The sequence below is a fragment of the Ixodes scapularis genome, unplaced genomic scaffold (assembly GCF_016920785.2).
Source record: "Ixodes scapularis isolate PalLabHiFi unplaced genomic scaffold, ASM1692078v2 PGA_scaffold2__306_contigs__length_199485367, whole genome shotgun sequence".
Classification (NCBI taxonomy): Eukaryota; Metazoa; Arthropoda; class Arachnida; order Ixodida; family Ixodidae; genus Ixodes; species Ixodes scapularis.
The window spans coordinates 41,446,691-41,463,346 of NW_024609857.1; the positions used below are offsets into that span (position 1 = coordinate 41,446,691).

At 46.3% G+C, this 16,656-nt stretch overlaps 1 protein-coding gene across 3 annotated transcripts in view; it reads right to left on the reverse strand.

The window, feature by feature from the left end:
- LOC8030389 (SWI/SNF-related matrix-associated actin-dependent regulator of chromatin subfamily A containing DEAD/H box 1) overlaps positions 1–16,656 on the reverse strand; it is a 38,012-nt gene that overhangs the window by 14,200 nt on the left and 7,156 nt on the right. For all 3 annotated transcript variants that reach the window (XM_029987067.4, XM_040501957.2, XM_040501956.2), the window contains exons 6-14: positions 15,471–16,087; positions 12,153–12,343; positions 10,922–11,060; positions 9,874–10,009; positions 8,326–8,463; positions 7,466–7,666; positions 5,192–5,326; positions 3,863–3,958; positions 2,806–2,898 (exon numbers count right to left, since the gene is read on the reverse strand). In XM_029987067.4, the coding sequence (XP_029842927.3) occupies positions 2,806–2,898; positions 3,863–3,958; positions 5,192–5,326; positions 7,466–7,666; positions 8,326–8,463; positions 9,874–10,009; positions 10,922–11,060; positions 12,153–12,343; positions 15,471–16,087 (1,746 nt within the window). The remainder of the gene's footprint in view (positions 1–2,805; positions 2,899–3,862; positions 3,959–5,191; positions 5,327–7,465; positions 7,667–8,325; positions 8,464–9,873; positions 10,010–10,921; positions 11,061–12,152; positions 12,344–15,470; positions 16,088–16,656) is intronic.

A 16,656-nucleotide genomic window follows, 5' to 3' on the forward strand; every position in this document is an offset into this window, starting at 1 on the left:
TCTTTAAGAAAAACAATGAGCAAGCCTTTTCTTTTGTCCCGTTACCAAACAATAGTTTTCCTCAAGTGAAATTTATGAAAAAAAAAAAAAAAAAAAATGGAACACAGAAAAACATGTTCACAGTGCTCGAATCTCTACCTTTTCTTTAGCATTGGTGGACCGATGCTAAGGAATAATAAGAATAATTTATAAGAAAATGACTATGCTGTGTAAACAACTGAAACTTTTTGTGATTACTCTCTCAATGTTGATGGATGTAAGTATGGCCTTCTTCAAAATCATATTTTATAGCAGAATTATTATTATTTTTTTTTTTCTGGGTAGCGTTTCCCTTTAAGACAGCCTAACTTTCTTTTGTCTCAATCTCCAGATAATTAAGCTAAGCTTTCAGCCAGATCCATTAGTACAGTATAGACCACTTACAATGTAACCGCTTATAGTGCAGGACCGGGTATAACGCGGTTTTTTTAAACCACCGGTTCACCTCCCATAGAACTCCATGTAATTACATACCGCTTAAAATGCAGGCGTGCGAAGGGAAATACCGGTTATAGTGCGGTTTTTGGCACAGCCCGCCGACCGCGCCGACGACCGGAGCAGCGAGCTCGCTTCCCTGTGCGACACTAGATAACGGCGCTGACGGCGCGAGCTGCAAGCTGCACTCGCGGGGCAAGGAGGTTGCTCGAAAACGCGGGGAGAAGCGAAGAGAGAGGCTTCAGTTACCATAGCGACGGAGGGACGCACGCACGAGTTGTTCACGTGCGTGCGTCCCTCCGCTGCATCGGAAACAAAGAAACAAACAACCGCAACGACAGACCGATCGCAAGTCGAGGAGAAGTGTTCGCGCGCATTGCATACCGGTCGCGGGCCGGCTGCTTCTATTCCGCAAACATGGCGTCAGTTGTGATCGTCGTCGTAGACGGCGTGCATCTCATCGTTCTGCGTAAAAGCGCTATCCTTGACTGTAAATTTTCGTTGTGCGTCGCTATGGTAACCCAGCACGTACTAGAAGGGAAGATTCACCTACTCGTGCGGCGATGTCGTGGCGGCGCTCTCAAGACGGCAGAAACGCCCGTGTCGTCGTGTTTGTTTACTTCGACTGCAGTGGTGATTTCTAAGCATTTGTGTCCTTGAACATCGCCCGGATTTCTTATTTGGCGCATTTCGTGCGTGTGCTCAAGTTGAAGGTATTGCTGGCGCGTACCGTATAAAGGATGCGAATTTTCATGAGTTTTCATCTCCGGAGAAAAGTGATTAGGGTTAGCAATCCCGAACGCTCGCTACGTCCGTCCGCAACCCGCGACGCCGTTAAAAGGCTGCGCCAGGCAAAAGCCGCTCATTTCTTTTAAAATGTGTGACACACTTGAGAGAGAAGTGTACTAGTCTGGTGAAATAAAGACTTTCCTCAAACTAAGCTTTATTTTTCATCTAACATAAAATAATTTCTTTTACAAAGGTAAGTTGTCTCATGGCATGTATTTTGGCCTGAAAAATTGATGTTTTGGTTATAGTGCGGTACCGCTTATAGCGCGGATTTTCGCGACTCCCGAGACATACGTTATATGCGGTCTACACTGTAGTCTCGCGTGCTTGTTTTTTTACCCCGATTTTCGGCGACGGTCTGCAAGGAGTAGTTTGGATAGAATAGGGCACTCTCATTTGTAGCTTTCACGGGATCTAGGAAGACAAGATATTATCTGGTCCAGTAAACGGAATGTCGCTAGCTTACTCTATTTACCAAAAAAAAAGGAACACCAGAGAAATGTACACCAACATAGTCCGAGCAGATGACTCAAAAAAAAAAAAAGAAAAAAGGGAAAGGGAAGCTTTAAGTATTTGGCAGACAATTCAGCATTGTGGTATCCCTTGTAATTAGTGGCACAAACACAAAGGTAAGGCGGGGATCTCTGAGCATATGTTGAATGGACAACCAAATGAAGACCTGTATAATCTTAATTTATTGTATAGTAGTATATAGGTATTCTACTTTCATGCACAGCTGTCTACCGTCTTTCTTTTTAATGTGAAAGCATTAACTGTCTCATGCACAAGCTGACGTCATCAGTTTAAGGCACAAAAACGGCAGATAGTTTCCTTCGGTTCCATTGGTTGGCGTGCGTCGGCGGGACTCCCACTGGCCGCTGTGCTCGTCAGTTTCCACGACCACTCACCCCATGGCGCTGCGTGTCCATCAGCGCGCCGTTGCTCCCCTAAGCACGAAGTGTACACGGTCACCGTGCCCAGGGGAGCACACGCGCTGACCGACGACGAAAAGTATGCAGCAGACGAAAAAGGGAGCGGTCGAGTGGCTTGCATGCTTTCGCATTCACAACTCATAAGACGTGCTTAGATGTACCTCAATCTTTTTTTTTTGTGTGTATATCGTTTCTGCACCGGTATTGTGCCTATCCACAGTGAATATCAATTAATTTCAATTCTCGGACGAAAGTCAACTCTAAAATGGAATACCAATGCATTATTGAAGCTGGGAACACCCCCACGAAGAAATCCTGTTTTTGTCCACATTCGCCCACCTTGCATTCCCTTCCCATCCTGGTTCCTCGCCACTTTTTCTCCTCCCTTGTCAAGCTCATCCTTATAGCTAAACCACTTCACCCCATCAAAAAGGACCACCTAATAATGGTTTCCTGAACACAAGCTACCCATCCTTTTGCAAAAATCATATAGTTCACAGTAGCAATGCCGTGGTCACTAAAAAGGTGACCTTTTGCCGTCCTCCCAACAAAGCAGCGAGGAGAACAGTACTAGTAGTGTTATTGATATACATTAACAAGAAATAGATACCTTCTTCAAACTGTCACTGAGTACAGAGTCAAGCTCTCGAAATTTCCCGGAGTCCATGATGAGGTCATCTTCAAGTCGGTAGTCCCGAAGGCTCTGGAGCATCAAGGGGCACGTATGAACATCTCAAACACTTCTATGCCCGTTTTCACCTCAAGAACCAGAGTAAAACAAATCCAGCTCTTTGCGAAGCATTACTAATTCCCCTCTTTATGGGGATAATTAAGATATATCCAGGTGAATTTTAGATTAGATATATGTTATCACCACGCACACGTTCCAAATGCTAAAAGCATCGCTTTTTCCTTCAATAACCAAATCTCGTAAGAACTTCGCACAGCGTATGAACAATGTGCAAAACTTGCTTTTTTCTTGAAGTGAAAACTGGTATTGAGCTTTGTGGCCTTAAAAAAAAAAGAGTGACTGCACAGACAAGCTTGTGAGCCATTGACGCAACCCAACCTGAAACACGGAGGAATAGGTTTAAAAAGTACACACACATTCCTTGATGTGCATGTGTGTGTACTTTTTATGTGCCTTCCACCTTCTTCCGTATATCAGGTTTAATTATGTTAATGACCAATAGTCTTGCCTTCAATAAGAGCACCCGTAATAATTTAGTGTCCAATGTTTGAAACTAGGACTGCAATGCCATTTATGTTACTCTGTTCACTTGGCATCTCCACAAGCTGATGCCTAAAAGCATCAAAAGAGTCCCTTAGACATTTAGGGCCTATTGGATATGATATTCCACCAAAAAAGTTGAACCACAAAGCAGACTGACACAACTGCAGTAGAACTACCTAGCTAGTTTTTATTGCTCCCATCAGCAGTACTGCAGCATTTAAAACAGTGCTTTCACACAGAGCAGAAACAAAGTAATGTGGTGTAATCCAGATTCTAAATGATCCCACTTCAGAAATGAATGAGCCACTGCCACATGAGATAGAGGAATAAAAATGCAAACGACTATTGCCTAGCAACTTTCCCCAGAGTTGAATTTACCTACTTGAAGAAAGTTTGATGTAAAGGAGAAAGGAAACCAAAAGGTAATGCACACCTGGTATTTTGTGCACAGCGTGTGAAGCTCGAAGTCCGACAGCACCTCCATGTCTTCAAATATCAGGTCCGGGTTGGCATCGTGGTGGGTGCGTTCCTGCCGCAAATCAACATGCAACCGACTGTCACAGGTGACAAGAGCCCTGTGCCACTGCAGTTTATTGCTGATAAATCAGATTTATGGAAACTGATATATCCAAAAATATGTATCTGCGAAAATTACTTCAAAATATACTGCTTTTATATTTTACTTATATATAGATAACCGTCCCCTATCAGAAGACACAATAGGAGTGGTTGGTACACTATAGTTCACACACAAAACACGAGTCGGGGTATTACAATGGTAAACGACAGGACTAGCCGGACAAGAATGCCAACTGCTCAGACACGAAGGTTCCTTTTTAAATATTTATGAAATAAACAACCATTGTTAGACGAGGCTCAAATATAAAAAAAAATTGTACAGCCCTTCCACCTTATGTGAGGATGGAGGACAAGCGAAGCTGTTATCTTCACGACGTCTAGGACGATGCCTAGAGTACAACGTCTAGGACGACCTCAAGTATGACTTTTAGGACGACCTAGAGGATGACGTCAAGGACTATCTCAAAGACGACTTCTAGGACGACCTTGAAGACAATGCCTAGAGGACGATGTCTAGGACGGTTTCAAGGACGACCTCGAGGACGTCAGATTCGACTTCTAGGACAAGCCCGAAAACGACCCCAGACGACCTCAAGGACGACTTCTAGGATGACGTCTAGGACGACCTCAAGGACGACTCCTAGGACGACCTTGAGGACAATGCCTAGGGATGATAACAAGGGATCAGGACCTCACTATCTAATAATTCCAAGGAAGGCTGACTCATGCTGGTTGCCCCCTCTTTTTGTTTTATTTACTCATACTTAACCCCTCTTTTTGTTTTTATTTATTCATACTTGCCAAGACCAATGAAGAGTTTTCTCTCGACATGTGAGGACACATTTTTTCCCAGACCCTAGCGTATATCAGTTTCACTGTAAAAATAACATGAAAAATCACAGAAAACTATGGCAATGAGTTACGAACATTGATTCGGAAGAAGCGTGTATTACTTGGCATAAAGCCGAGTCACCAAGTGTCCCAAATTTCTGAATATAAATTGCACCTATATTTCCAAACGTTTCACTTAGAAATCTAAACGTGTGGGCTGCATATCTCGCATTTACATTATCTTAACAACTATGCACCAACGTTTTCTGTAAGAAAAGGGAGCGCCCACACTGGGGAAGTTGTGCAAATGATGAACCAAAAGAAGTTTCAGCGCTGCACCGGCACGGCCTACCTTAAGCATGAGCGTGGACATGGTTCGCAGCTTGTCAGAGTTGTAGTGGACCCTAAGCAGGAGCGGATGGTTGGCTGCCCTCCTCAGCTTCATCATCATGTGTATGCCACTTCTTGCCTCCTGTTTCTCTTGGAACTGGGCATCGGGACGACATTAAAGTGATACGGTTGGTCACACACGGCGAGGCACCGCAAAGGCTCGTTCACACACTTGCGTTTGACTGCGACCGAGCGAACACAGGAGAACCTTATTGATACGTTTTGAAGAAACCGCGACAAAGAAGACGTATTACCCCGGGAAAACGTATGATCCAAACTTACCATTATCAGGCACACACACACACAAAAAAGCAATACCTAGTTTAAAAACATGCAAAACAAAAAGTTCTGCAATGGCGTCGCGGGCGTGGCTTTCGCGAAGCCATCGCAGTACGAAACGAGCCTACAAGGCACAGTAACAATGGCGAAATGAGATGGTGTGGGCTTGGGGCGGAACGCGAAACCAAAGCTGCCAAAGCATAGGCAAAACTTGATGAAGCAACCGGAGCTGAACCAACGGAGAGAAAGAAACAAAGAAATGCCAGATTCATTCATTTACTACTACCACTACCACCCCCTTGTGCTGTCCTAGTCTAGAGTTACTCCTACGCACCCTTGCAATCTGTGCTTCCAAACTCCCCGAACAATGCCTCAAAGTGCTTGCTGACTAACCAAGAGTGACCCATAATCACGTGTCTACTTTGGAAATGCTTGAAAAGCCATAAGTGAACATACTTCTCCGGTTTTGACAACTGAAGTGAACATGCGCTCACACGGGCGAAGCTCCACGGTAGACAGCCATATTTGGGTTTTGATATTTACGCTGCTGCCTTGGGTGCTTGTTACGGCAGCATTCATGCCACTTTAGAAAGCAGTAGCACTTGACGAGAAGACAATGAATGACTGCATCAGGTGTTGTTACGAGCGGTTAGTACGCCAATGAAGCGGTGCGGATGCTAACCGCTAATGGCTGCACCAAGCGGTGGGCAGTGGGCATCGGCTACGCCAGCAGTACAGAGCCCAAAACTTCATTGAACTGATTGCAAAAATAACCCTGGGTCTACCGATCATATTCGTTTAACTGAAATATTCGCTATTTCGAAATTCGTTTTACTGAAACATTTTCGCATAGAATGCATAAGAAAACCGTAGGAGATTTTTTTAATGTTCGTTATTCTGAAATGTTCGGTAAACTGACGTTCGCCCAAGTGAGAGTTTACTGTATATGGGGCGCAGTTATAGCTAAGGTTCCGCCTTTTCGGTATACACCAAGAAACACCAAAAGTTAACCCCAGCTGGTTTTATCAAAAATTTGGGAAAAGTGAAAAATTGCCAATTAAAACGCTCCTTGAATTAAAAAAAAAGAAAAGCCAATCATTATGAAAAAAAGTCTTAAACAGCTTTATTTATTTTTATTTTGTGTTGACCCGGAATACAACTTTAGCTGAACTATCTGCGAGGCTGCTTGTTTCTTGGGGAACTATTCCCTTCCTCTCGTCTCCCTTTCTCATTGATGCGGAAACATTTTCCCGGTGCTGTATGAGTCACGGGCACATTCCCCCAAAGGACGGAAAATCCCGCGTCCGTGTCCCGTTTCTTTGACGCAAACCCCGATAAATGTCGCTTGTCGACGCCGGAAATAGATGCAGAAAATCGCAGAAACTGCAAAATAAAAGGCAATTCCCTAAAGAAAAAAATGCCCTCAATAGGAAAGAAAATTATATTCCGGAAACACTGAACTCTATTTATAGCTAGGGTTCTGCATATTCGGGGTTTATTTTCCGCCAAATTGGGGGGCGTTTTTTCTTCAGGGTGCAATTCCTCCCACCGATTTTTGTTTTTCGGCATTGTTTTCTCCTGTCGGACAAACGATCAAGGTTCATGGCGAGGAAGACGGGACAGGGGCTTCCCTAACATGCAGGGAATGTACGCGCGACCCTTTTGAAAACGTCCCCGTGCTGATAAGAAAAACAAACGAGACGCATTGTTCCGAAGCAAAATGCCTTGTGGACAGTTAATCAAGGACCCCCTTCCAGGTCGACACGAAAAAGACGTAGACAAAATTTTCTTCCTATAAAGCTCGGGTTTTTTTAAATCGCAGACGGCTCCAATTCTGAGTTTTTCTGCTTTCCACCCCGATTTCAATAAAACCAGTTCGGGGTTTTAATTTTTGAGGTTCGTCAGTATTTACCGGAGACGCCGAACCCTAGTTCATAGCTAATCGTGGCGCACATACCTCCTTGGAGAGGGCTGCGACCAGGTTGGTGTAGCAGGTGGCCTGGTACGGGGTCATAAGGACGAGACGCTCCTCCTCGTGCTTGGTGGGCAGCTGCTGCAGGACGTCCCGCTTGAGGCGCCTCAGCACGAAGGGCCGCATGATCTTCTTGGCGTGGGCCACCCGCTCCCGCTCGAAGCGGCTCTGCTCCTCCTCCGTTTTCTGCCGGCAAGAGACACATACATTGCGACGACAATTGAGGGAGACGGGCGACCTCGAGGATTCCCCGTCTCCCTCAATGAATAGTCAGCCTTGGCAGTAATAATACGGTAAAGCGGTAAACGAGCCTAGAGACCATGTAAACAATAATGCGCGTGTTGGGGAATGTTTGGCTCGTAGTTACGCATCGGTGGGTGGCTGCTAAAATCGTGCTCGAACTAAAAAGACGCTTGGAATTTGGGAGCTTGGGGAACCGACGAGGGTATACTACTCCGGGGGACCCAGTTTGAGGACCGACGCTCTAACAGACCGCAAGGCACTTTCGGACTCCACGGCCGTTTTCAGTTAGATCTCGCTCAGCTTTGTAGACAGACTCCCAGCTCGGTTAAAAAACGCTCTGCGATGCAAATTGCGGGAACCAGAAACCGCAAGGTTCTCGCGGGTTTTGGATGTCGCCCGCAACGACTCCCGGATTCTGCGGCAGCCAAACGGAGCAAGGCACGTTTCTTGCTCTCCGCCCTGACCACTTCGACTACGCTGACGCATTTAAGGTCGCTTGAAACCTCCATTCACCTCTTGAAGCGATGCATTGTTTGTTACGGGTCCCCGATTTCCCGACCGAACGCTCGCAGTTTCCGTGACTGGGCGCCTGTACGACTCACCGCCGCCGAGGTAAACATGAGCTTGATCTGTTCAGCCTTGTTGCTGAACATGCGTGGCATGACGAAGGTCAATAGGGACATCAGCTCCACCAGGTTGTTTTGTAAGGGAGTGCCCGTGAGCAGGATCTTGCGCTGAGCCTGGGGAAGAGACAGAAAACCATGCAAGGTATCGTCAAAGCCTACAGCGTTGCCGACGCACGATCTGCTCAAACGAGAATTCTCACGCTGCGTAGCGACGTTAAAAAATCGGTCTCCTTTAAACTGCACTGGTGGTTTGTGCTCGGCTGAAGTTTACTCAAAAATTCGTAGGCTGATCTAGATCTTATTTTTATAGTATAAGCATCAAGCGAGGGACACCATTTCTGCAGGTACTTTGCGCTCAACAAGGCCTTCTGATTCAGATTTGAGAAGTTCAATTTCTTAGAAATAAGACTCCATTTTCCCAAGCTATTCAGAAAGCACATTTCAGGTACTTAGTTGCCCCAAAATCTCATCTCTCGCACAAACTATATAAACTATTCTGGCCTTGCTAGATTATCCGATTGAGGCTTGAGGTGGCAAATCCGATTCTTAATTACCTGCTTTTACAAAATTATTAGTAAAACAATCCTTTCGAGTGGAAAGTTTTTTTGTCAATGAAGTACCGAGCACCGCCATTTATGATTGCCATAAGAACCAAAAGTTGAAAGATTAGGTCGAAAAACAGGGTAGTGGCTACTCTTCCTCCTTCTCAAAGTCGCGCTAACAGCTGTGTATAAGTCGCAAAATGTGGGGACGTCGTTTGAATTTTTGCCTTTGAGCCAGAGGTTAGTTCGGTTACAATTTCAGCTACCGAATACTCTCCAAGTTACACTCGAATTTGAGCTCGTAACTTAAATTAATTACGGTCCCAACTCGAAATTACGTCGACAAACACACAAATTCTCACCGATTTAGCCTCGACATCGGCACCGCGAGTCATTCTCACCAACAAAAACTCTGGCGCAGCAAAGTGCAGAACCCAAGCGGAACTTGGGCAATACCTTTTAAAGCTACAGTCGCTGAAAGAAGGGTTCGGCAGAGAGTGCCTTCCGAACGCCCAGCCTCCGGCACATACTTCTCGCCTTCCGCCACACTCTGGCTGTGCACGCACGCGAGGTTGCGGGGATCGCCGGTCGCCCTCCCCCAAAGCCTTCGTAGCTGCCACGAGTCGGAACGTTCGACCTCCTTGCTGCAAGCTTTGGCCCGCTCGTGAAGCGTGAGAGGGCCGCCCCCGTCTTGAAGGGGCCTTGCTCTTCACTCTCTCCGGGGGGAAGATAGTGAAGGATATAAATCATTGGTCACCAATGGCTCTATAGGTACCTCGACGTTGCAGGATATTTTAGGAGCATAATTGGAATGCAAATTTTTGTTAGCGCTACAGCAACAGTAACTCCATAAATCTACAGAAAATGAGTCTATATGATTGAGATCCCATCCTAACTCGTGTAACTGTAACTTAGTACTTTCTAAAAAAACTTTTACCGCTCCGATTACTACTACTGTGGGAACGAAAGACCGATGCCTCACGTTGATCTTCATGAGGTTGTTGTAGCGTTGAGATGCCATGTTCTTGAGCAGATGAGCCTCATCAAAGATGACGTAGTTGAAGGGCAGCTTCTTGAACAGGCTCCGGTCCTCCGCGCTCCCAGAAACCATATGGTAGCTGTCAAAAAGGCAGAAAGACAGATGTCAATCGAATCCTGTGCGCAAAAAAATGCTCCAGAAACATGACAAGTTGACGAGTCTCAATTTTACATCTGTGGAACGACCACCGCTGGAAGACTTTGACGCCTGCCAGCACCATAACACTGACAATGGCAATTCATGAGCCTGGAAATCGGAGCCGATTTCCTTTATCTCCTTATATGCTAGGCTCCGTCGGTATGCGTTACAACGGTTGGTCACGAGCGTGCTCCGTGGGAAAGGGAGCGTTAAACTTGGCTGTTCCAACGTAAAAAAAAAAAAATTAATTATTATGAACTTACGACACGTCCCGTAACTTGGAAAAGTGAGACAGGACCAGCAACCTTAAGGCCAATGCGTCACATCAACTGCACCGTGCGGCATTTCCAAAAGTATCGAGTGAGAAGGCAGATGCAACAAACAGTAAATATAATACACGTATCCATACAAGAGTTCAACCTAATCGGTGTTGGCAAAAGTAACAGCGAGTTAAATATATCAACAAGGTTCTACTGCACTAAACTACGCTCTCCATTTATGCTTAGTGCACAGCGCCGTTAAAGCTTCTGGTGAGAAAGCGTGGAATTCACCCGTAATCACCAAGAGGGTGAGAACGACAGGGAGGTGCTTTGGTCATCCCATTTCCAGCGCCCAGGCTTACTACCTCCGACGACGCGTCAATGTCTCGCGCACCCCGAGCGTGCGATCGCGGCCGAAGTACGGTGGAAGGCAGGGAGTGCGAGCCGGAGTCCCAGCGTTCGAAAGAAAAATCCGTGCTCACTCTGTCGGTGACCGTAGCGCCTCACTGGCACGAGAGCGTTTGCAAATAAAATGAGAGACAAAGGCGCACAACGGCGCTGTTTGCCTGGTGTGTCATGGCAGTGGCACTCACGTGGTGACGAGCACGTGGAAGGTGCCCACCTCCCCGTCCAGTATCTGGTACTTGAGCTCCCTGCGGTCCTCCTGGCTGCCGTGGTACACCAGAACGTCCAGGGAGGGGCACCACAGCTGCAGTTCCCGCATCCAGTTCTCTGGGAAAACGAGCGACGTGAGGGGCCACTGCAAGACTCCCTTCGATCCAAAGGTTTCATGAAAACAATTTCTTTCCATGTTCGAAGAAAAAACTAACAAAAAGAGTTAATCGTTGTATTTGTATAATAATTGTTGTATAATAACTAAAACAAAAAGCTTCAAACTAAAAAAAAAAAATTACATTTTTTTATTTACTTTTTTTTTCCTTGCATATAGATACATTTAAGACAAAGAAAACATACTAAACATACAGTTTGCCCAACATTTCTTGAATCTTCGGTAGCTGGTCTCTCACTGGTTCAACTTGGTCGAAGGGCAATAGCTAAAAGTGCTACAACTGGGAACCAATCCGGGGGACTTGCCTGCCAAACCTACTAAGGGCATCAGGCACACACTGGCGAAGGACCAGGGATTAATTTCAACCACCTGGGGATCTTTCGAGGTGCAACTGAAAACTCGGCCTTCGCCGCAACAAGCCTCCGTCAGATTGTGGGCACCTCAATGGATATTCGAACCCCCGTAGGCCACCGCTTTGCCACGGAGCCACCGAGGTAGTAAGGACACCTGGGGACAACTTCCCGATGCAATGCTGTCCTCTCGCCGTGCTTAAACAAAAAGTTGTTTTCGAGTACAGCGGCCCCAAGACTGGTTCATGCACTTGCGACTGCCCACGGTCGAGCGCATCACGACCTCTCACGATGAGAGAATGTACTGGTACGCTGGTGCCACCTATAAGGCTTTCACTAGAGCAAGGGTTTTGTGCTATTTGCGAGATCAAATGTAGGCGCCATCTATGGGAAATGGTCGTTTATAAAATTGTCAAAAGTTCTTCAAGTCGATAGTGAAAGAATGATATGCAAAATATAGGAGAAATACATATATGGAAATCTGGAGTTTCCCAGAACTACCCGACAGACGACACCTGCGTGTTCCCGCGTCGTAACAGATCACATTCGGTTGTAACACACTTGGTTGTAAGTTGTCGCAAGCGTGCGAACGAGCCTCGAGAGAGTGCACGCAGGCTCGCGAAAGATCAGCGCTAAACCGCGCTACAACTAAAAGGCGAGCGACCGGAAACCGGGGAAGCCTACCCAGTGTGGAGGTGGGCACCACGATGAGGTGCGGCCCGTTCTCCTTCTGCTGCTGGAGGTAAGCGAGGAATGCGATGGCCTGGATCGTCTTGCCCAGGCCCATCTCGTCCGCCAGGATCCCGTTCACCTCCTGCTTGTGCATCACCGCCAGCCAGTTGAGGCCAATCAGCTGGTAGGGGGACAGCTGGAGGCTGTGCACAAGCCAGGCGGGATGTTAACGAAGAGTCTACTACGGCGAAGAGACGAGTCTTCGCCGAACGAGAGCATTGGAACTATTGAGCCCCGAATACGTTTTCGATCGACGTGTTTATGGTCGTATCCCGCCCATGCGTCGGAAGCAGTCCCAAAGTGGCAAAATCGGGGCAGGCAACGCACGTGACATCTTGATGACGTCGTCAGGCAGATATCAAGGGACCACTTTCGAGAATGCGGTAAACTTAGCTCCTCGGGTCCGATTTTGGTCAAGGCGAGGGCGAGAGCGTTTTTGGTTGCCAACTGGACGTGCCGCCGCAGCTTGCATGTAATCAACCGACGAGAGATTTTCGACACGTTTGAGAGTTCACGACCGTGCAAAAATTTGGTGAGAGCACTTCGCCAGTCCGGAAATAGTGAGAAAAGTCTCGTGGCCTCCAACGTGCTCGTCCTTAGTACTTCTTCACCCACCGGTCAATGTCGGGTTGTGTACGGCAGCAGAACAACCCGAGGCTTATGAAAGAAGCGTGAGTTATCAATGGCTTCCAACATGAAATAGCGGACGACTGCAACCTAACCCTATCTCCAACCTCACTTTGCTGTGGCCCTCAGTTCATAGTAGACAATGAACTTTTTTTCAATCTGTTAGCAGACGACGCACACCATTTCCTTTTTTTTTATTTCCATCTGAGAATCACACTTCAAAGCAGACAAACGGCATTCCTCGCTTGCATTAACAGACGAAACTTCGAGGAATGCTATCTTCACTCGTTCCGGAGAGGCAAATTCAATTTCGCTCTTTTTCTTGCGACGACCAAAATTGGACCCCAGGCACCATACTTTGCTGAACGACGCTGGAATTGAATGTCCACATTCCCCTGAAACAGCCAAATTCTGCCACATTTTTTCTCGGAAGTTAAAAGCAAAAATTTAGTCGGCCTTCTTTGATTCACTTATTGGCTCAAACTTTAAAAGTTCAAACTTGATGACCTCAAAATAATTACCATGGTAGTTAGAGAGTCCATTACACATCTGGCGGGTATTCCCCATCCCGAGGAGTAAGATTGTTCGGTGGATTGAGGCCTTTCTAAATGATCGTCGACAGTTTGTAAGTATTGATGGGGTTAGCTCGGACGAATGTGATGTGAACTCGGGTGTTCCACAGGGTTCTGTCCGGGGTCCCCTGCTGTTTTTGGTTTTTGTTAATGACCTTATCCAAGATTCACCTGTAAAAGCCAGATTATTTGCCGACGATTGTATTATTTATACTGAAGTGACGTCCGTTAATGATCAAATTATGCTAAACGAATATTTGTCTCAGATCAATGAATGGTGTGTTAAGTGGCAAATGTCGATAAACTTAGACAAGACAGTATGTATGACGATCACTCATAAACGACAGCCGTTAGAGTATATGTATATGCTGCAAGGAAAAGCCTTAAGCCGAGTGTCAGAGTTTGGATACCTTGGTCTTACAATGGCCTCAAACCTAAGTTGGACTCCGCACGTTAGCAATATAATCGGAAAAGCTAACAAAAGATTAGGGTACATCAGGCGCACTCTTAAACTCGCTTCCCCAGAAACAAAACTCACAGCATACAAGATGCTAATAAGGCCTTTATTAGAATACGCATGTGAAGTCTGGGACCCGCATGTTAAATATCTTATATCAAATCTGGAGCGAGTTCAACGGCGTGCGTTACGTTTTGTTTTTTCTAGCTATAGACGGCTGGACTCTGTGTCACCTCTTTATAAAAGGGCAAATCTACCCCTCCTTCAGGTGCGGAGGAAGCAGAAGCGGCTTAACCTTTTTTATAACATAATGAATAACTTGGTTCTAGTAAATAAGCAACAGTATATTAAGGAGAGCATGTCGCGTATAACCCGCAGCAAGCATGCTCGGTGTGTGGAAGAGCGGAAGTTTTCTAAGGACTGTTTTAGGTATTCGTTCTTCTTACAAAGAGCGCGAGACTGGAACAAGCTACCCGAACATGTTGTTACCGCTGAAACTCGAGAAGAGTTTAGTTCCCTTATTTCAGAGATTTCTGACAGCAGTACCTAGAGTTGTCATTTCATCATTGTGTTAAATTCGTGTTATTAATCTGTGCATTTTGAGCGTGTGTATTTTTTTGTGTTGTAAAAAATCCACTCCTATCTTGGTCCTGCGTAGGACCGATAGTATTTCAAATAAATAAATAAATAAATAAAATAAATAAAAATGTCCTCAATTAAGTGACACGAGCGCATGCATCCTTAAATTTCTTTTCGCATAGTGCTGGAATCTCTTAAAGAGGAAGAGCAACATATTGCAAACGACTTTACTTTCGCCGGCTCAATGCTTCCCGAACTCGGTAAAGTGTGGTTTTTAGGAATAATTAGCGGGCACGGAACTTCATAAATCAAGGTGGTATGTTATGTCTCTGTTACCATAGAGAAACATATTCGCAGTACATATTTTTCAATATTATACAAGTCGCAAAAATTGGGTCCTTGCAAAAATTAAGTCCAACAGTCCACATGTTTCCTCTCAAATGCAAATACATACTATGTATGTGTTTCTGCATGTCACATAGAGGCAGTGTAGGGTAGGACAGGAACCCCACACTTTCTTTTCTTCTGCGACATGTTGATCACTTCAGAAAGGGGCCATCTCAGACCCACAACCCCCGGCATGACAAACAATATGCAAGATATCGAAGCCAACACAATAGAAACATTTCACCAATGACGCACACCTTAATTATATACCCCCTTCTTCAGTTTTCTCTAATTTAGCTCAGTTTTTCAGTTTGTATTGCACATCTTGCTTAACAGCGTAACTTTTTATCCTGGTCTGGGAAAAACCCTTTCGGGCCTTCAGTCACAACCTCTAATCGCAGAAGGCAAAAGAGCCCGAGCACTATGCATTACGGTTTCAACTGTAAGTTACTTTTAAGAGCATAAGACTACATTTTTCATTTGTGCTCTATTGCAGCTGTACCTTGGGGGTATGGCGCCAGTCAAGACTGCCTTTTACCTTCGTCTCCACCAACATTGATTTTGTTAGACAATAGAGAAGTTATTATTATGAGTCTCCAATCCACAAACATGGCAGGCCAACGAGAAGTGGGCCTATGGTAGCCCCACCTGTTGTTAAGTGTGGATGGCTGCTCCTTGATGTATCCCTCGGACTCCTCACTGCCCGAGACCAGCTGGGAGACTATCTCCTGCATACGGTCGGCGATGCCCTGGCACTTGGACATGAGACGGCTGACCACCCCCCGCATGTGCAGCACGTTCTTGGCGCCATTCAGCAGGGTAGGCGACATTCCCTTGACCGTCTCCATTTTGTCCACGAGCGCCTTCCACGTCTTGTACGGACGGTTCTGCATGATCACCTCCGCCTTCTTCTTGGTGCAGCCGGGAACGGCACTCAGTTCGTTAAGTGTGGCTGTGTCGAAGAAGTCGGTGACTGCGCGACGGGCCTCTGCCTTGGCGGGCGTCTCGTCCTCCCCGGCACTGGCGTCGCTGTCGTCGGCCGAGCCGTAGATGTCCTCATTGCGGTAGTCCTCGTCGTCGCTCTCGTCGTCTGCCTTGGACCGCTTGCTCTTCTTGCGGCCGCCGCCTCCCTGCTTCTTGGAGCTGGCCTCCCGCGACTTGAGGTTGTTGAACGCCTTGAATTTGGACATGGACTTCTTGGGGCTGCTGCCGCCCGCTTCCGAGGATTCGCCGGGCTTGGTGACGACCTCTGCGCGTAGCTTGACCTGCATGCGGCAGCCCCTTTAGGCACGTTGCTTTCGAATTGTGATGCGTCGGGATTGCAAAAACAATAAAGAAGAAAATTGGCTGTGTTTTTGGAATTTCCCACAGTCGTTCTGAATGCATAGCATTTATAGGACTCTTTCTTGCTCCTTCTTTTGTGAGCACAGCAAGGAGGTCACTCGAGGGCACGTTGCGAGAGTTTTGCAAATAGTATATAACAACATCACAGTGCCTTGAACGTAACGATGTGACGTGATGTCACTGCGTCGTGTGACATTGTGTCACATAACATTATGACGTCATGGCGTCGCAGTTGTCATGCTCTGGCTGGTTCTATAAATTAGATGCATTTAAAGAAGGTGCCCCCTTGGCTCGTATTGGGTAAAGGCAACGGATGGCAGAATGCGTTTATGTTTTGTTTTGTCTTGCTGTCGTTTACGCGCCGTCCCAACATCAACCACAAAACATGCGCTGAACTTCGCTCCGCCATTTTTTTGCCACCAACACCAATACATCACAAATGTCTCCAAAAACTTGCCACCAAATTTAGTAAGAAGTAATCTCTCTAAAT